Below are 21,429 nucleotides of genomic sequence, written 5' to 3'. Positions count from 1 at the left end.
GAGAGAGAGAGAGAGAGAGAGAGAGAGAGAGAGAGAGAGAGAGAATCCCAAGCAGGTTCTACACTATCAGCACACAGCCAGCTGTGGGGCTTGATCCCAGGATCCATGGAATCTGACCTAAGCTGAAATCAAGAGTCAGATGCTCAACTGAGCTACCCAGGTGACTCAATTTCAAGTATTTTTAACCCATGTATTGTGGCTCACATATAGGTAAATGCTAGAAAAAGTATGAAGCTAGAAAGGGAGGAAAGATCAAAGCAAACAGAGTACTGAACTTTGAACTCTGTCCTGAAAGCCACTGGAACCTACTAACAGTAGGTGATGAACAAGGAATGAGTAGAAACCTCAACTATGTAACAAGCAGAGTTAAAGGAAGCAGCTGACCTGCTATTAAGAAAATCCATAAAACTACCATGACAGTATTTCTAATACTAAAGAAAAAAGTTTCATTTTAATCCTGGATAGATTGTTACTGAGTAGATTTTCATATAAACAAAATCTCATTTTAATTCTTCTCTATGCCCCGGTTTCCTCCCCTATAAAATAGGGATATTAACTAACTTATTTTAATATGGTTGTTTTGAAGATTAAATAAGTGAATATACTTACACAGCTAAGAACACTGCCTGGCATGTTTTAATTGTTCAATGATTCTAGCTACTAATATTTTTATAATTATTAACCTTGAAGAATTAAAGTTACAGGTAATAAGGTCTATATTCCCAAACATGGCAAATACATTAAAAAACAAAGAGTAGGTTAAATAGGGCTTAGAGTGGACAGTAATAAGGTCACTCAAGTATACATTTTAGAAAAAGGAAAAAGCCAAAACAATTCATAATTTGAAACTAGATGTAATTCTTGAAAGGGGATAAACTCATTATTCGGAGTGGGCAAAAAACTATCTTAAGGGGAACCCAGACTTTCTGTACTATCAAGCTTGGCTGTAATTCTTGGAAGGCCTTCTAATGTTGACTTGTTTTTGTTGTTTTTTTTTTAAAGGTCACTTTTGGGCTATTTTTCTGGTGGCCAGTTAGGGAAGAAGGAACACTTTGCACATGCTTTCTCATTTAATACCAGTAACTCTAGCAGATAACTTTCAGATCCTCAGGTCTGAACAACTAAATAAAAAAACAAATTAAATAACTTGCCAAAGGCAAGACACTTAGTAAGCAGTTTGACTTCAAAATTTATATTCTTAACAAAGACAGAATCTCTAGCAATTACATGAAAACGCAAAGACAAACAGTTGTGACCACAGAGGCATTTAGGATTTAAAATCCTCTTGTTCTTATTAAGAATTAAATTTCTTGAAGCTTTTTATTCTGATCAGTCTATTATATTTATTTTTGCAGGCTACTTAAAGAAAAAAGATATATTCCACTAGAAAATCAGCTTGTAAAGTATGTGTGCAGATAGGAAGAAAAAAAACAAATTTCTCCCTTAAAAGATAACAACTGGCATCACCTCAGATGTAACTGAAGCCACCGATACCAATAATATGTGTACATGAATTTTCAGAGGTTTAAATTCTATTCAACGACCTTCAAAACAGGAATCCACGCTCAGTCACTCTTTCATAAGATGATAAATGTATTTAGACAGAGTCTGAATTCATTTTATCATTGTTACCAGTGACCTAATGTAAAAACTGTATGCAAATTGACACATAAGTGAATATAGTGATAATCTCTGAATTTTAAAAAATTGATAACTCGAATTACATACAGTAAAAATCACTTAAAGTAACACCAGATCAGTGAATTACTGTATTAATTTAGCTTCTAATACAAATAGTTGAGTGATGGTTATGGACCTGGCATTATATACCAAGCAGTGAGGAATACAGCAGTTGGTAAGACAGGCAAAAGTTCCTTTCACTGAGCTTACATTCTGTGGAATGTGGACAACAACAATAAGAAGAAATGTATATATCATGGCAAGAAATAATTGTTTTGAAGAAACATAAAGTGGCACAAGAGCATAGTGATAAGAAGTAAAATTATTTTGGATAGAAATTTGGCCAAAGGAGCTTTGTCTAATAAAATAATAGAGATCTGAATGAAATGAGAGGACTACATAGTATTTAAAATTCATAGTGGTAACTGTAAATGATTAAAAATTTAAAATCATATACAAGGTATAGTTTTATATTTAACGAAACCTTAGAGTTCAACCTTTTATTTTTTTAGGTATATGATCTGCTCCAAATAAGCATTATACTAGTACTAGAATGAGGACCAAAATCCATCTGCTGTGTCATTCTGTTTGAGAGAAAGGAAACCTAGCTGATACCTTTTTTCAAATCATTCAAAGAAAATGGCTAAAAGTTGAAAACTGCTATGCTTTATAATGGTTAAATTCGCTGTCAGATACTAATATACAACAGCTCTTCCAAAGATGAGGGGGTGATGGTGGGGGGAAAGCATGAATAAAGTTTATAAACTTTATTACTTATTTAATTTTTTTAAAGTTTATTTTATTTCATTTTTAGAGAGACAGAGAGAATGTGAGTAGGGGAGGGGCAGAGAGAGAGGGAGACAGAGAATCCAAAGCAGGCTTCGTACTGTCAGCTAGGAGCTTGATGTGGGGCTCGAACTCACAGCATCGTGAGATCATGACCTGAGCTGAAACCAGGAGTCAGAAGCTTAACCAACTGAGCCACCAGGTGCCGTGAAGAAAGTTTATAAACTTTAAATCAGACCTAAAGTATCAAGTTGACTGAAGAATCTTTGAAATCAAATTTAATAAACTTCAGCCTCACAAGTATATCTACTACCAAATGCTGTGTTTATAAAATAAGTATTTGTTCAGCTGATATATTTCCTCATCTAAATAGGAACACTTACAAAAGTATAATTTTCATATACTTTATAAAGGCCTTAATTATATTAATGGATTACATAATAATATAGTTTATTAAGTGAAGAGTTTGAGAGAAATTGGTTAATGGGGGATAATTTTTTAAATTAAGTTATTTAAATTCAAGTTAGTTAACATATAGTGTAGTTTTGGTTTCAGGAGTAGAACCCAGTGATTCATCACTTACATATGACACCCAGTGCTCATCCCAACAAGTCTCCTTAAGGCCCATCACCCCACCCCCTTCCCCTCCAGCAACCTTCAGTTTGTTTTCTTTAAGAGTCTCTTATGGCTTGCCTCCCTCTCTGTTTTTATCTCATTTTTCCTTCTACAGGAAACAATTTTATTCACAAGAGAGTAATGTTAATTGGAAGAGTTTGTCCAAAGAAATATGAAATACCAAAATATTTGACAGAGTTCTCCCCCTAGTGGAACTTGAAAATGAATGAAAATATTTCCATGACTAAGAATAACCTAAAATGTATTATTCTTATAATTGAAAAAGGAGTTTTAGATTTTACCAAGAGGTCTATTCATGGATTTTAACATGCATGTAATAAGTAAATGCATGAAAGCTGAATCATCAAGATGTTGAAAAAAAATTTACTGAATGTATTAAGAGTGAGCTAGCCATGGAGAACTGAGGAAGAAGAAACACCTTAAAAGTAGAGGACTGGCGGTACAAAGAAACAGCAATTTAGGAAGACACAGTAGTTTGCAGAATGGTACAGAATTTTGAAAGAATGTGAAAATTTTGAAAAGTGTGTGTACGTGTAGCGCGTAGAGAGGGAAGACAGAGAGGTGACGGTGACAGATGAGACAGTAAATGCAGATTTGGGCAATAATGAAAAGGTAAGCACTTTATGCTGAGGAATTTTGGTATGATTTGCTAGGTAAAAGACAATCAATAAAAGTTTTTATGTTTTAGAAAGCTAATTCTGATAGTTCTGTGGAAGAGCTGAGGCTGAAGAAGAGTACTGGCTAGGAAGTTACTATAAGAATTAAGATAAGGCTGGGGACAGAAGAATTCAAGGAATGGCTGGGGGAAAAGAAAGGCTAAGAAAGATGAAAAGAAAAGTTCCTGAAATTAAAATTACCTTTGATTTAGTTTTATATTTACTCAGGACTTTTCTCTTTTGAAGGAACTGAAGAGTTGGGCAAGACATGTCAGTCTGTATGAGTTATTAAAAATGATCTGAAAGCCAATCTACAAGAGTAGGTGAGTAGGTAAAATGTTGGTAGAAATGTTAACTAGCACAAGCATTTTGAAAAATAATTAGGTATTATCTAGTAAAGCTGAAAGTTTATATACTCTATAGATAGCCTTGATGTAGAGAGAGAAGAAACACATAAGTGAAGTTCCTACGAGGTTGAACAATTCAATAAGAGAGGATATAACTAATCAAGACTTGAGATACAGGGGCGCCTGAGTGGCTGAGTTGGTTAAGCATCCAACTCTTGTTTTTTGGCTCAGGTCATGATCTCACAGTTCGTGAGACAGAGCCCCATATCAAGCTCTGCTCTGACGGTGTGGAGCCTGCTTGGGATTCTCTCTCTCTGCCTGTCCCCTGCTCATGCTCTCTCTCTTGCTCAAAATAAATAAATAAACTTAAAAAAAAAAAAGACAATAAAAAAAGATGGGGGGGGGGATGAAATAGGAACACATATAGTTTTAAACATGTTGAACCTGAAATGCCTATCCAACTTCCAGCTGGAGTGGTCTGTCCATTAAAACTATTAGTACACTCGTCAAAAGATACAATAAGTTAAACAAAAAAAAAACAACAATGAAAGACAAGTCAGAGCAGGAGTAGGTGTTTGCAAAACATAACCTCAGTAAATAAAAAACTACACATCCAAAGAAAAAGACAGACAACCCAACAGAAAAATATATACAAAAAGACTTTAGCAAGCACTTTATAAAAGGGGAAATCTAAGTGTCCAACATCATTAGCAATCAGGTAAATGGCAATTAAAACCATGACAAAATACCACTGCGGAACTATCAGAAAGGCACAAGTTAAAACATCTTTCACCAACCACCAAGTGTTGGGGAGGATATGGAACAAGCAAGAACTTTCATCTGCTGCTGCTGAGAGTTTAAACTGGTACAAGCACTTTAGAAAATAAAGTTGAAGATTTGCATGCTCTGTGACACAACTATTCCACACTTTGGTATACATGCTAGAAAAATGTACATGTGGTCAGTATAGTGTACAAGATTGCTCATAATCACAAAATTGTTCAAAAACAGTCCCAATTTGGAAACTCCAAAATGACCACTAATACTAGAATGGAGATACATCGTGATGTTTTCATAAAATGGAACATGTACAACAATAAAAATGATTACTCTTACTAAAATAATGTTGAACAAAGTAGAGACAAAAATTAAAATATTCAATAAGACTCTATTCAAAATTTAGAAACAGGGAAAGTTAAACTGTACAGAGAGGCATATAAAGATGACACAATTATAAGGAAAAGCAAAGGACCAACTGCCAAAAAACTCAAGCTAAGGGAGTAGGGTATGACTAGGTAGACTTCTGGGGTATGGGTAGTATTCTCTATTTTGACCTGAACAGTGATTATATGGGTAATGTGTTTACCCATATTATGATGTAGCTTTGGATTATGAACTTCTCAATATACTGTGTTAGTAATTTTTAAAATGTTTTTTAAAAAAAGGTTTAAAAATTATTGGTGAGGGGAAACATGCTATGGCTGGAGTTACATTAGTATTTGTTGTGGTATAAGATAGCTCCTGAATGGGGCGTCTGGGTGGCTCAGTCGGTTAAGCGTCCAACTTCGGCTCTGGTCACGATCTCACGGTTAGATTCATGGGTTTGAGCCCTGCGTCGGGCTCCGTGCTGACATCTAGCTTGGAGCCTGGAGCCTGTTTCGGATTCTGTGTCTCCCTCTCTCTCTGACCCTCCCCTGCTCATGCTGTCTCTCTCTCAGAAATAAATAAAACATTGGAAAAAAAAAAAAAAAGATAGCTGATGAAGCCATGTGAGTGAGACCCTTCATTTGAGCACAGCTTTCAAAAAACCAAACACTTGGATTTTTCAGAGGAACACAAACATTGAGAACTGATAGGAAGACTGAGAAACAATAAACAAGAAAGAAGAGAGGCAAAAGTATAGGAAAGCCAAGAGAGGAGAGAATATAAAGAGGATGACTGGCCAACAATGACACATGAAATAAACTCAAGCAGGATAAATACTGAAAAAACACCAGTGAATTTAGCAATTAGGATGCCAGTGATTATTTAATCAAAAGCCATTTGATGCCAACATACTCCTGATGGTAAAAATTTCATGCGTTTCCTTTACTATTTTTCAAAAATGATGTTATATTTCATTTTAAACAAAACATGCCGCATATCAGGCTCTTCATTTTAATAAGTATTTCAGAATAAATAAAAAGTAATATAAATCTTGCTGTTTGTGACTAAGATGTCATGCTGTGATAGCATGATTTAAGTGGCTGATTACAAATATGCAGTCAGTTCATGTTTAAAGTTTTCCTGCATATGTGCTACTTTACAGGGAATATTACCAACAGAACACAAAAGCTATCTTTTTATAAACTTCCACAAATCATAATGTGTTTTTGATCACCACTTCATACTGATCAGGATGGCTATTATAAAAAAACAAACAAGGCAACAAAAAAATCCCCAGAAAACTGATAAGTGTTGGTGAGGATGTGGTGAAATAAGAGCCTTGTGTGTTGGCTAGTGAGAATGTAAAATACTGCAGCTGCTGTGGCAAATAGTACAGCAATTCCTTAAAAAGTTAAATACAAAATTATCACGTGATCCATCAATCCCACTTCTGGGTAAATCCCGAAGAAATGACAGCAGGGATTCAAACAGATGTGCAGAACCATGTTCACAGCAGTATTAATCATAAAAGGAGGAAGCAACCCAGATGTTCACCAGTGGATAAATAAACAAAATGTGGTATACACAGTCAACAGAATATTACTCAGTCTTAAAAAGGAAATACATTTTTTCACATACAACATGGATAAACCTTGATGACATATGCTAAGTGAAATAAGCCAGACACAAAAAGACAAATACTGTATCATTTTCCTTATATGAGGTACCTACAATAGTCTAATTCAGATATGAAAAGCAGAATGGTGGTTTCCGGGGGTCTGGGTAAGAAAGGTATTAGGGGATGTTCAATAGGTAGACTTTCAGTTTTGCAAGATGAAAAGAGTTCTGGAGACTGGTTACAGAGCAATGTGAAGGTATTTAGTATCACAGAACTGTATACTTTAAAAGAGTAAATTTAAAGGAGTAAATTTTATGTTAAATGTATTTTACCACAACAAAAAAATGGACTTAGAAATGAACAAGTGTTGAAAATAACAATCACAGTTATTAGGAGGAAGATGTAAATGGTGTAGGATATGTGCAGAGGGAAGAAGAAACTATTGCATTATTTTTAGGTGTACCTTATTATTTTCATATAGTACCTGGATTTCCAGCTCAGCAATGTGCTGCTGTAATTCAGCCACAGCAGCTATGCTATCTGCTTCCCGGAGTCTCACAGCCATCACTTCTTCCTTGTTCTAGGGGAACAAACAAAAATAAACCATGTAATAAACCAAAAATAAAACACATAAACACTTGTAATCTCCTTCAAATTTTAATAATAATAAATTAAATGAGAGAAAAAAATGCCACTATCACTTGAACTTGATATAAAAATGAAGCCTGACTATATACAAAAGCATTCCATCTTTAAGTGTTAAGAAACACCATTCATGGGGTGCCTGGGTGGCTCAGTAGGTTAACTGTCCAACTTCGGCTCAGGTCATGATCTCGGGGTTTGTGGGTTGGAGCCCTGCGTCAGTCTCTGTGCTGACAGCTCAGAGCCTGGAGCCTGCTTTGGATTCTGTCTCCCTCTCTCTCTACCCGTCACTGGTTGGTGCATTCTCATTCTCTCTCTCTCTCTCTCTCAAATAAATTAAAATAAACACCACTCACATAAATAAACGTTGCATAAAATGTTAAAATAAAAATGAACTTAATTAATTAAAAATTCAAATCACTGGTGACTGTGAAAGCTGCTCATTTTTTGCGTAAGAACAAATATGGGGGGGTGCCTGGGTGGCTCAGTCAGTTAAGCATCTGACTTTGGCTCAGGTCATAATCTCGCAGTTTGTGGGTTTGAGCCCTGCATTGGGCTCTGTGCTCACACCTCAGAACCTGGAGCCTGCTTTGAATTCTACGCCTCCTTTCCCTCTCTTTCTGGCTCTCCCTTGCCTGCACTCTGTCTCTCTCCTTCTCTCAAAAATAAACATTAAAAGTTTTTTAAAAAAAGAACAAATATTGAAAACTTTCTTATACTTAATGAGGACAACAGATTAACAGACAATATAGATGCTGAGAGAGTATATTAGCTAGATAATACTTAAAAATTATATTCTTTCTGAGGGAATAAATGTCAATGAATTTTTACATTCTACTAAAAGAGAATAGAAATTAGATTATATCATAATTCTAACCTTCCTAGGAAAAGTATAATATTTATCTCTACCACCTCAAAATTTCACAGAGAAAAATTCCAAAACTGTATTCTACAATATCCATGCCAAATTATACTGATCCAGAAATAACAAAATATAAAGAAAATATGTTAGAGAAAAAAAGAATATACGAAAATATTTAGCCCCTCCATTTAGTTCAGTTGCAATTTAGCAACCATTAGCATAAAAAATGTACAGCATGATGACCTTAGGAGAAATTTAGCACCAATCACATGAGAGAGTCAACTAAAACACCTTATCTGGTAACTTCAGTTTAGCCTTCAGGTGACTGCAGCCTCATAAGAGACTCTAAACCAGAACCACTTGGCTAAGTTGCTCTTGAATTTCTGACTCAAAGAAACTCTAGGATATTAGTGTTTATTGTTATTTTAAGCCACTAAGCTTTAGAAGTAATTTTTAAAAAAAATAATAGATAGGGGCAACTGGGTGGCTCAGTAGGTTAAGCATCTAACTTTTCATTTCAGCTCAGGTCATGATCTTATGGTTCATGGGATGGAGCCCCTCATCAGTTGTCTGTGCTGATAAGCATGGAACCTGCTTGGGAGTCTCTCTCTCCCTCTCTCTCTCTCTCTGTCACTCCCCTGCCTGCATGCATTCTCTCTCTCTCAAAATAAACATTAAAAAATAGTAATAGAGAACTACTATATTTACATTCTAATTTTAATTAACAATTTATAAAAATTAAACTAATCAAGTAAAATTTTATATAAATTATGTTATATATTTATACATTATACATTTATAAGTTATACATTTAACTATGTAAATTTCATAGTTAATGAAATAGATAATACTATATATTATGAATGTAATATAATTAATCATGTAAATTTCAAATATATATTATAAATTATATAGAATTATGTTAATCAAGTTAAAAACCCAAAATTTCCCCTAATCTTCCCCCCTCTAGTCTAATCACTGAGGCTTATTGGTTCTCTATAAAAATAGATTGTGAATTTATCTACTTCTCTTTGTTTAAATGCTAATATCTGGGCCTAAGCTAGCACCTCTGTCCTGTACAATTTCTCATATCACATCTCTCTGCAACTTTACCTTAAACCTACCTCCACACACAGTGACATGTGCATTCTTTTAAAAAATAACTTCATTAATTGCTACAAGCATTATCCCCTAATAAATGCTAAAATTAGTTGCTGAAACTTTAAGCATATTTGCAAAGCCTTAAAATAGTTCCCCTCAAGTATTTATTAATTACTGTGGTGGTTTTAATATATACCCACAAATTCTTTAATACTTTTTCCTTGAGGAGGTATGGCTTAACACCCCTGTCTGCTGTCACATTGCGGGCTAGACTTAGTAACTTGCTTATAATGAACAGAGTGTAAGAGGAAAAAAGTTCTATAGTGAAGAAAGCTGACAGACACCAACTTAAATGACCAAGTTAACAGCACGAACCCTAAGATATATTAATACAAAGCATCTTCTGATATGACGTGCTAAGTAGGACACTTCAACTCTTTATTCCTTCCTTGAATATTCCTCAGTCTAATCAGGAATATCCCAAACTGAGGGAAATTCTACAAAATACCTAACCAGTATTCTTCGATAGTCAACGTCAGGAAAGGTAAGAAAGCATTAAGAAACTGTCACAGATTGGAAGAGACGGAGACATAATGAGGAAATCTGAATAAAGTCTACAGTTTAGTAATATCATTGTACCATCATCCATTTCTTAGTACTGATAAATATACCATGTTAGATGTTAACATGTAAGATGTCAACATTAGGAGAAGCTGATTAAAAGGCATATTGTAACTCTCTGTATGTACTATTTTTGTTGCTTTTGTGTAAACATAAAAATATTTCAAAATTAACAGTTAAGAAACCTGAAGCAAATATAGCAAAACAGAAAAAAAAGTCAGTTGATTTCCTGCTTAAAACCTTTCAGTGGCCTCCCACAGCATTTAAGAGTAAAACCCAAACTCATTACCACAGGCTTTAAAATTTTACATGGTAAGAAGTGGAATCCCAAAGTGCTTCTCTGGCTTCTTTTCATTAGCTTTTCACTTGAATTATTCAAGTCTCAGCAACCAAGTTCTTTCCTGATTTTGGATCTTAAACTCTGTGACCGTTTTCACGTGAGGATCTTCCCCTGGCTCTTCATATGGCTGCTTCTTTCCTATTCTTCATGTCCCAGCTTTGATACCAACTCCTAGCACTCCATCTTTATTGTCAATTCTCCTTACCTCCCACTTTATAGTACATCATTAGTAATAATCTTATATAATTTTACCCACTGTCTCACTAAACACTGTGTCTACTTCCTCACTACTGAATCTCCAGTACCTACAAGACTGACTAATAAAAGCTGCCCAAGTATTTGACAAATACGTAAATAAATACCACCCTTCTTTGAAGTCTCATAATCTCACCTCCTACCAACCCTATTTGAGAATCACTGTCCTAAAAATTGCAAATTGCATCTATTTAGACTGAAAAGTCTGGCTATATACTTTGTAAGTAACACAATAGAGAAACAGGTACTATCATGCCCTGCTAGTCAAAGCACAAAATGGTACAAACCTCAGGAATGTAATCTGACAAAATCTATTAAAGTACAAATGTATTTACCCATTGACCAAAGAATCAAATTTATAGGAACACATAGATATACCTCTACAGGAATATGCAGATATAACTCTGTGTGTCTGAAATTATCTATGTACAAAGTTATTCACTATTCAGTGCCCTGTGGCAGCAAAACACTGGGAACAATCCATGTGCACATCAATAAAGACCCTAGTTAAGTATACTATAGCACATCCACACAATGGTAAACAATGTACCTTAGAAACAAATAAGAAGAAGAGAACTCTAGATGCTGGCAAGGATGTGGAGAAACGGGCACCCTCCTACACTGTTGGTGGGAATGTAAACTGGTACAGCCNTAAGAAGATTCTTCAAGCACTGCTATTGAAAGCTCTCCAAAAATAGCAACAAAAAATAAAAATAAAAAAGAAGAGCATACACTATGCTAACTTTCATGTAAGAAAGTGAAAACAAAAATTAATATTTTTACTTGTTAGTAATTGCCTAAAAGAAACTCTAAAAGGACATTTCAGAAAATAATAAAAGCAGTTACCTAACAAAAAGTAAAAGGGGTATGTGGCAGAGTCAGAAAGAGAATGAGATAAAAGGGGACAAAATGAGAGCAATGTTTTGATTTATAATCAGTTAAACAATCAAAGCATTTTGAAAAAAAATGTATATGTATTAACCTAGCAAAATTTATATTACATATAAGCAACAGGTTTATTTTCTTCCTGTTACTTCCTATCATTATTCCATATAGGAACAATGTTATAATCACAGTAAAATCCTTTGACTTTACTCACTTAAAATTTCTTATCATACAATTTTATAAGTTTATAAATTAATTAATACATCTTTTCTTATGGACATACACATATCTATATCTGTATATCTCTCTATATATGTAGAACCAGAAAATATAAATCTTTCTATAATCTTCAAATTTGTATTTATGTGGGAAACTCCATAATCTTCTTACCAAAATATTGGGCTCTAGGTGTGTCTTGGAATTTCAGATTTTTTTATATTTTAGAAAAGTAATAAGGTGCATAAACCATACCTTAGTTATTATCTAATGGCAGCATCCATAACGAAACTGTATGCTCAGTGTTAAACACAATGAAACAGTAAAGTATAAAAATCCAAACCAAGTGGGATAAAATAAAAGCTATAAATGTTTAAATCATCCAAATGAATGTGTGTGCAATTTATGAGAAAACGTTTGGGTTTCAGAATGTTTTGAATTTTCATCTTGGAGGTCACAGACTCATATTAGTTTCATCTTTAAGTGGGAATATTCAAATTCACTTATATAGAAAAAATAACATTAATATTAAAAACAGTATCCTAATATTTTACAGAAATAAAAAATAAAATGAACCTTAATAATTATTTATCAATAAATTATAAGCTATAATCATGTAAAACTAAATGAAATTTAACCAGGGGCACCTGGGGTGGCTCAGTCAGTTGAGCATCTGACTCTTGATTTTGGTTCAGATCATGATCTCACAGTTTTGAGAATTTGTGCACCTTGTAGGGCTCTGCACTAACAGGGCACAGCCTATTTGTGATTCTCCCTCTCTCTCTGCCCCTTCCCCAGTCACACTCTGTCTCTCTGAAAATGAAAAAAAACTTTAAAAAAACTAAATGAAAATTAATCACATGTATACAATGAAAGGACTAGCTTCCTTGAAAAAGTTAGGTTTATTCTGGAACTATTCCAATATAACAAGGTAAAACATATACACTTAATTAGAAAGTACTAGGTGCTAGGGTAAAAACACACTGGTCATTCTCAAAATCTACAAAAGGTATTACAAAAGAATGAATAAATCAATATGCAGTGTAAACACAGGGGGAGATAGGGGAATCAGCATCTGTAACATATTTTACAGATTTATTAATGAGCAGTTAAAGATAAACAAAATTATATTGGTTCTTAAAATTCTCTAAAATTCTGAATCTCAGCCCATTATTTAAAATTTAAAAATACATATGTGTATGTATATTTTCATCAGCAAATTCCACAAATATTTATTTCCAAAGGACACTTCACTTAGCTTAAAAGTTACTAATCCATTTGAGGAGCAATATTAAATCAAGTCATAGTGCTATCAATCAATGTTTAAGGAAAACTTAAACCAATAATGAAAAAAGATTAAGTTTAGTTCTTTATTAAAAGTAAGTTGGCACAGACAATACAGCATCATAAAAACTCAATCACATATTAAGACAAATCAAATTGACAATAACCTCATGTCACATCATTTTATTTTTAAATTAGTCTAGTTATAACTTTCTAGAGGTACTAATTTTAAGTTAGTACAAATTTCAGTACTGCCTACAGATTTCTGTCAGTGTAAATTGTAACAGCCATGCATATTTATTAGGATGTAATTTCATCTCTGGATTTCAGTGACACTGATAAACCACTCAAGCTTCACTCTTGGTTTTTAATGACACCAGAACAAGTTGATGGAATTACAGCTTTACATGTGCCATTGAAAGTCTTATTTCTTATCATGAATAATAAGGCTGGAATCTTTAAAGGGCATCATTCCTGCTATTTCACCATGGAAAGATGGATGACTTTTTAAAAAATCCCAGAACTCGTCTTTAGTAACTCATTTTAATGCTCCGATCACAGTCATCTCTAGTTATTTCTCTCTCTCTCTCTCTCTCTCTGACACACACAGATACACTCTCTGTCTCTCTCACTCTCCTTCCACCCCACTCTGCATCCCCTCACTCTCTCACCACTGTTTTACTGTAGATTAATTTCAGGAAAAAATTCACTTGCGGTCAAATACTTTTTGATGCTTTATAAATCCAAACACTTTACACACACACGAAGTTTAAAAAAAGCAAATTAAAATAATGGGAACCAATTTCCCCAACCCATTGGTATATACAAACTCCTTTTGCTTTCTACACAGGGAACATTTATCAATACTGGAAGTCTACTGATATAAGGTACCAATCAAAGCAGAGTTGTACTAAACTCTCTAACTTACCTATCTTTTTACTTAAATTTTTAAAAATTTTTAAAAAGTTACAAGTCAAAAGAAAAATTGTACAGAAGTATCAATTTTCAACCACTTGGTTAACTTAATTTCCTACAATGGCATTTAACCAAGTGGATGAAAATGAAGTTACTTTCCTGAAATCCACCTCACTACAAGATGAGTTAACCTTGTCTGAAAGCAACCACCAAACCAAGTTCAGGAAAAGTGGGAAACAAAAGTAGCTCTTTTTGGTTTTATTTGGTTTTAAGATAATGATGAGACAAATAAAGGCAGTATTATGGTAACAAAAACATTAGGTAGTTGATATATTTACCTTGCATTCAATCTCTGCTTGTTTGCGCTTTGCTTCACTTAATTGAGTCAGTAGTCCTTTGTTCTGTGCAGAAAGATACTGCACCTTCTCATGTAGATTGATCACCTCTTGTTCTGCTCTTCGAAGATGGTTACTATTGATCTGATTCTAATAATTAAAAATACAAATACTCAGACTATAAAGACCTGAAAAAACTTATATATTTCTACCTCCCCATTTTAACATTATATAAAATGTTATTAGTTACAGATGAAGTTTTTTAATAGCTAAATACTAAAAAAAAATTATAAAAGTGCTTTAAAAATCAAGTCACCAAAAAGAATACTTAAGGTCCATATCAGAAACTTTTCCCACAGCTCAGTATTTTCATTTACACAATAAGTATCTACAAACTTTAAGAATGTGTACACATAACTTGAAGGTATTAAATTGTGACACAGGCAGTGTCACACAAATGAGTAGATACAGGAATATGATGAATTTAACTCCTCTTTCCAGTTCCTGAAAGAAAGTACAGACTGCAAAGCACCATCACCATTTACTGAACTCCAGAATCCTTCATGTCATGAAATGTGTCACGTGCACTTCTATATTCCTCCAATGTACAGCCCAGTCTTTTTACAGAGCATGGGCTGGTTTTGAATTCTGACTTGTTATTTGGTCATTAACTAAACTAGTTATAATATTTCTGAGTCTCTATTTCCTTATTTGAAAAATGTATATAAAAGTAAGACCTATTTTTCACTTAGTTGTCTTCAGTATTAAATGGAGATTACATGCAACAGACCTTAATATATAGTAAGAACTCAATAAATTCTAGCTGTTCATTATAATTACAGAACATGCTAAAAATTATGTAGACCTTAAGTTGACTGATATGAGGTAGTCTCCCTACTTAGGCTATATGTGGCCTGATTTCTCTCAACCCCAACAGATTCTATTAGGGGTCTAAAAGAAGCAGTAGGGATTTTATAACCAAAGACAGGAAAATCTGGCTTCTCATTTTATAGTTTTTCACCCACAGTAAAGTTATCTAGTCCCATCCAATTTCAGCACACTGGTACAAGCATAGATACTACTACTCGAATTTAAAGTCCATGTTATATTTATCTCTCTAAAATAAATGTTAAAAAACTTAAAAGTCTATGTCGTAGGAATCGTGAGAAAAGTTTATGAAAGGAGTCTCACACAATGCCTGAAATTTAAAATACTTAATAAATCCTTGGTTGTTACTGTTATTATACCTATTCTGTCTCACTCTATGAAAATGACTTTCCTGCAGTTTTAATAAAAAATCCACATCATCTAATAGATTTAAGCTCCAAAACTTTATACGACTTCTGGGTTTCTTCATCTTTACTAGGTTTACTCATCTTCCTAATTTACTGTCTGTCTACAAAATAAAGAGTGAGCTTCTTTAGTGGTCAAGTACTTAATATACATATATTCAAAATGTTCCACACCTCTTCTTATGGTCTTTCAACCTACCACTAAACAAATAACTACACTTGAGAGGGACATACCTTCAACATATGCTGCAAAGAATCCCCACAAATTAGAACTCCTCCCTGTACCATTCAATACAAGTCCATGACCCACCATCACAAAACTCACACATAAACAAAATGCTTAATTGCCAGTGAGTGAGAAACACTAGACAAAAAGGATAGCAAGGATAGGTTTTTTTTTAAACTCTAGATAATAAAATAATCATAAGGATTTTATATAAAATATTTTGTTTAAAAATTTTAGACATAAAAAGAGGAAGCAAAAATATAAGCAAAGAACTATCAAAAAACATTTCGCAAATGTGAAAAATAACCAAATACAATTTCTATAAGTTAACATTGCCAATCATATTAAACATTAGTTAAAGGGTTAAATAGGAGATTAGATACATTAAAGAAATACTGTCCCAGAAGAGGTCAAGACACATAGGAAAGAGTGAAGAGGTACAAAATACACTTAATAGGGGTTGCAAGATAAAACAGAAAACAAAAAGATTAGATATGATGGTCTAAGAGGCTACAATGGTTGAGAATTTTTTTACAACTGGAAGAAATATATATATGAATCCATACTTCAAGAAGCACAACTAATTCCAAACAGGTAAATACAAATAAACTCTCAACAAGACACGTTTTAACAACAGAACGCTACAGAGAAGAGACAGGGGAACCTGGGAGGCTCAGCTGGTTAAGCAACTGACTCCTGATTTCAGCTCAGGTCATGATCTTGCAGTTCAAGGGGTTGAGCCCCATAGGGGGCTCCATGCTGGCAGTGCAAATCCTGCTTGGGATTTTCTTTTGCTCCCTGTCTCTGCCCCTCCCTTGCTCGAGAGTTCCTCAAGATAAATAAACTTAAAAAAAAAAAAGGAGAAGAGACAAATCAAGGGAAAACTATGAAAAGAGAAACTGAAATATCCAGCAGACATCTCAATAGGAAAAATCTGTAGTGCTTAAAAAAATAAATTTCTGGGGCGCCTGAAAGGCTCAGTCAGTTAAACGTCGGACTTCGGCTCAGGTCACAATCTCACAGTTTGTGGGTTCGGGCCCCATGTCAGGCTCTGTGCTGACAGCTAGCTCAGAGCCTTTTTCAGATTCTGTGTCTCCCTCTCTCTCTGACCCTCCCCTTCTCATGCTGTCTCTCTCTCAGAAATAAATGAAACATTAAAAAAAAATAAATTTCCTTCTACAACAGTATATTCAGCTAAACTATCATATAAGAGTGTGAAAAAGTACACTTATTTTAAGAAAGTGAGAGTATACAATTCATGATTGAAACTGGAAAAATGGTAAATAAAAGTAAGAGAGAGCAAAAACTCAGCAAACAAGTAGACAAATCTAATTAAGCACTGACTCTATAGAACAATGTCTAATAATTTAGAGATACAAAAAAAGTACAATACTAGTAACAGGTTGGAAATGGAAGAAGAGCATATAAAGATCTTTCTAAGGCCCTTACACAGTTTTGAAGGAAGATGGAGATAATTATCAACATTAAACTTTGTTTAGTCAGGTGAGTACTTTTTTTTTCAGGTAATAAATACTAATAGAAACAAAAGGAATTATAAAAGTCAAACTAGCAGAAGATAAAGAATCATAAAAAAGGGAAGAAATGAAGTAAATACATTCAAATTTATCATAATAAAGAGTTGTGATTTCTGATGAGGACATAGAATAGAAAGAGCATCGTTTCTACCCNAAAGCCAGCCGAATTCTAAATTAATGACGTTTGGTAAAACCAGAGAAATGAGGACACAGGGCAACAAACTAGCCCCAAATCTAAGGACAGATGGGGCAGATGAAGCCAGAAGCTGTTAAGAATAATTTAGCCAGAATAAAATCAAATTGATACAGGCCAACTATTGGCTGGCTACAGAGTGTGAAGCCACAGTGCAGCCTAAGGCTGAGGCTTTATCAGAACAATGAGGAAAACGCTGGCCCTCTAACTTCCTCTAACAATTAAAAGTGGAATCCTGCTGGACACTGACTCTCTCTGAAGTGCTGGACACATGGAAGACCTAAAGATACTGAGAAAATCCTCTGGCAAACCAGACCCCAATCTATAAATAAGACAGTGTTAGAGGAATTTGAAGCCTGTGGTGCAATGAGGGTAACCACAGAAACAACAAACCTCAAACCCAGCCCAACTCCTGACTATATTAACTTAAATCCCCCACATTAAAGGCCTAGCAGAAGAAAAGGTATGCCCATTTCCAGGCAAAAAAACTACTTACCTTAGTCCACTGTCCTACACCAGACATTCAGTTTTCAACAAAAAATTAAAAAGCATAGGAAAAGGTAAGATAAAACAAAACACTACCAAGAAACAAAGCAATCGACAGAACTGGCCTCATAGATGACAAAGATATTAAAATTATCTGACAAGAATTTAAGATAACTGTAATTAACATGCTAAAGGCTCTAAGAGAAAGGTTAAAAACATTCAAGAGCACATTGATATCAGCAGAGAAATGAAAACTGTAAGAATCAAACAGAAATGCTAGAAATGAAAAACAGTAACAGATGTGAAGAATGCCTTCAATGGCTCATCGGACAACTCACAAAGTGGAAAAAAGAATCAGTGAACTTAATGATAAGTCAATAGAAACACTGAACACAACAGAAACTGAAACACAAAGAGAACAAATTCTGAGGGGAAAGAAGAAAAGGATCCAAGAGTTACTATCAATATCAAATAATCTAATATATGTGTAATGGGAATCCCAGGGGGAGAAAAGAGTATGGAGCGGACAGAAGAAATATCTGAAATAAGAGTAACGAAGAATTTTCCAAATTTCATGGTAGACACAAATCCACATGTCCAAGAAACTCAGAAGAAAAACAAAACAAAAATATAGCAAGTCATTTCATATTCAGAGTGCTAAAAACAAAAGAGAAAATCTTTTTGTTTTAATGTTTTATTTATTTCTGATAAAGAAAGAGAGAGGCAGCGTGAGTAGGGGAGGGCCAGAGAGAGAGGAAGACACAGAATCCGAAGAAGCTCCAGGCTCTGAGCTGTCAGCACAGAGCCCGACGTGGGGTTTGAACCCATGAACCGTGAGATCATGACCTGAGCTGAAGTTGGATGCTCAACCGACTGAGCCACCCAGGTGTCCTGAGAAAATCTTAACAAGTAACCAGAGGATAAAACATATTACATGCAGATAAACAAAAACAGAATTATAACAAGATTCTGGCTTACATGGTTACTGACAAGAAGAGTAACTTAAAGTGTTGAAGGAAAAACAACAGCAGCAGCAGCAGCAGCAACCCAGAATTCAATATCCAATTTAAAACTGGAGAAATACATTCCCAAAGAAACAAAACTAAAAATCTACTGCCAGCTGACCCTCAGAACAAGAAATGTCAAAGAAATTTCTTTAAGCAGAAGGAATATGACACCAGAGAGAAACATGGATCTGTATAAAAAAATAGAATGCTGAAATTGAATATTCAAGGGAAACAGACATCATTATAATTTTTTTTTAATTTCTCTGAAAGGTAACTGATTAAAGCAAGATAAGTAGGATATATGACACAATTGTTCTATATGTCATAGTAAAATATATGACAACAATAGCACAAAGGATGGGAGGAAGAACTGGAAATCTACTTGTAAGGTCCTTACATTACATGTGAAGAGTACAATATTATTTGAAGATTAGCTCTCATTAAACGTATATTGAAAAACCTAGAGCAACCAGTTAAAAAAAAAATTAAGGAGTATAAAGAAGTCAGTCACCTGTGGTGATAAAACAGAATCAGAAAGCCCAATAAATCCAAGAGGAAGCAGTAAAAGAAGAAAAAATATATAAAGAACAGATGGAACAAATAGAAATAGCTAGCAAGGTGACAGATATTAATCCAAATTGAATTCTCAAACATGGAGTAAACATGACTGCTAAAAGAAATGGAGACTGCATTTTTATAGCTTTATAGAGACATACACATCATGAACTTCACCTACTTGAAATGTACCTACACTTCAGTAGTTTAGCATATTCAGAGTTGTACAACCATTTGTCAAATTGGATTTTTAAAAATGTCCTTCTCTATGCAGTTTATCAGAGATATAAACAGGTTGAAATTTAAAAGACAGAAAAAGATATATAAAGCAAAGACTAAAAAACAAACAGCTTAGAGGTATTTGGGTGGCTCTCTCAGGTGAGTGTCTGACCCATCATGAGGGTCAACAAACTTCGTGAGTTTGAGTTCCACAGCAGGCTCTGTGCTCAGAGTGCAGAGAATGCTTAGGATTCCCTCTCTCTATTCCTCCCCTACTTTTGCTCGCACACTCTCTCTCTCAAAATAAATAAATAAACTTAAAAAATAAACATCTTAGATAACTGTATTAAGACAGACTACATCAAAATGCATCCTGAAGGATAAAGAGGGTCAGATACAATAAGATTCATTTTAAACTTCTTTTTCAAGTTTTTGAGAGAGAGAGCGCGAGCGAGAGAGAGAGAGAGAGAGAGAGAGAGAGCGCGAGCGCAGGGGTAAGCAAGCAGGGAAGAGGCAGAGAGAGAGAGAGAGAGAGAGAAAGAGGGTGAGGGAGAGGGAGAGAGGGAGAGAGAGAATCCCAAGCAGGCTCCATGCTGTCAGCGCAGACCCCGATGCAGGGCTCAGTCTCACAAACCATAAGATCATAACCTGAGCCAAGATCTACAGTCAGATGCTTAACTGACTAAGCCGCCCAGGTGTCCCTAATAAGATTCATTTTACCACAAAAAAAAAAAATTATAACTTTGTATGTCCCTCTAAAAGTGGCTCAGAATATTTTAAGCCAAAAAACTGTCATAATCTAAGGAGAAATAAATCCACAATCACAAGAGAAGGTATCTATTTGTTAGTATTTGAAATATCAGGTGATACACACAACTAGAAAGGATATAGAAGATGCAAACAGTACAAAGAAGAAGTTTGATCTAATGCAAGTGAGACTCTAAAGACCACATTCTGTGACCACAAAGCAATTTCGTCAAACTAATGAACTACTAATGAAGTGAACGAGAAATCTATACATTTGGAAATACAAAACACACTTGTTAACAAATCTTGAGTCAAAGAAGCAATCACAAGGGAAGTCAAAGGCATGGAACTGAAGAATAAAAAATATATTAGAAAAGAAATAGGTAGGAGTACAAAGAAAGGAGAAAAAGATGAAACCCAAGCAACATATAATAAAAGGATATAATAACAGAACTAAATTATATAGAAAACTATGGTACAACAGGGGAGGATCAACAAATATTAAATTCAGTCTTTAGAAATATTAATGAAAATGGCAAATCTCTGAAAAAAATGGCAAACTTCTGCAAAGACTTCTCAAGAAAACACAATAAACACTATTAGGAATGAAAAAAGAGACATAAATATTGATCCAGTAAAAAGAAAAGATTTTTAATAAAGACACTCTGAACAACTCTAAGTGATGAATTTGAAACTTGAGATGAAGCAGGCAGTCTCCCAAGGAAACACATTTACCAAATGAGACTCAACAACAAAGAGAAAACCTGAAAAGATCTAAAAGCCTTCAATAAGTAGGATCAATAGTTACTATTCCCACAAAAGAAGACAAAAAGATAAACTGTTT

General features: G+C 34.4%; 1 protein-coding gene across 6 annotated transcripts in view; it reads right to left on the bottom strand.

Moving 5' to 3' along the window:
* EVI5 (ecotropic viral integration site 5) overlaps window positions 1-21,429 on the bottom strand; it is a 208,024-nt gene that overhangs the window by 63,457 nt on the left and 123,138 nt on the right. For all 6 annotated transcript variants that reach the window (XM_077746019.1, XM_077746021.1, XM_077746022.1 and 3 more), the window contains 2 exons: window positions 14,329-14,475; window positions 7,354-7,449 (listed from right to left, as the gene is read on the bottom strand). In XM_077746019.1, coding sequence (XP_077602145.1) covers window positions 7,354-7,449; window positions 14,329-14,475 — 243 coding nt within the window. The remainder of the gene's footprint in view (window positions 1-7,353; window positions 7,450-14,328; window positions 14,476-21,429) is intronic.

The sequence above is a fragment of the Crocuta crocuta genome, unplaced genomic scaffold, assembly GCF_008692635.1.
Source record: "Crocuta crocuta isolate KB4526 unplaced genomic scaffold, BGI_CrCroc_1.0 scaffold48, whole genome shotgun sequence".
NCBI lineage: Eukaryota > Metazoa > Chordata > Mammalia > Carnivora > Hyaenidae > Crocuta > Crocuta crocuta.
Note: the sequence above shows the minus strand (reverse complement) of the source record. Positions and strands in the feature narration are given on the sequence as shown.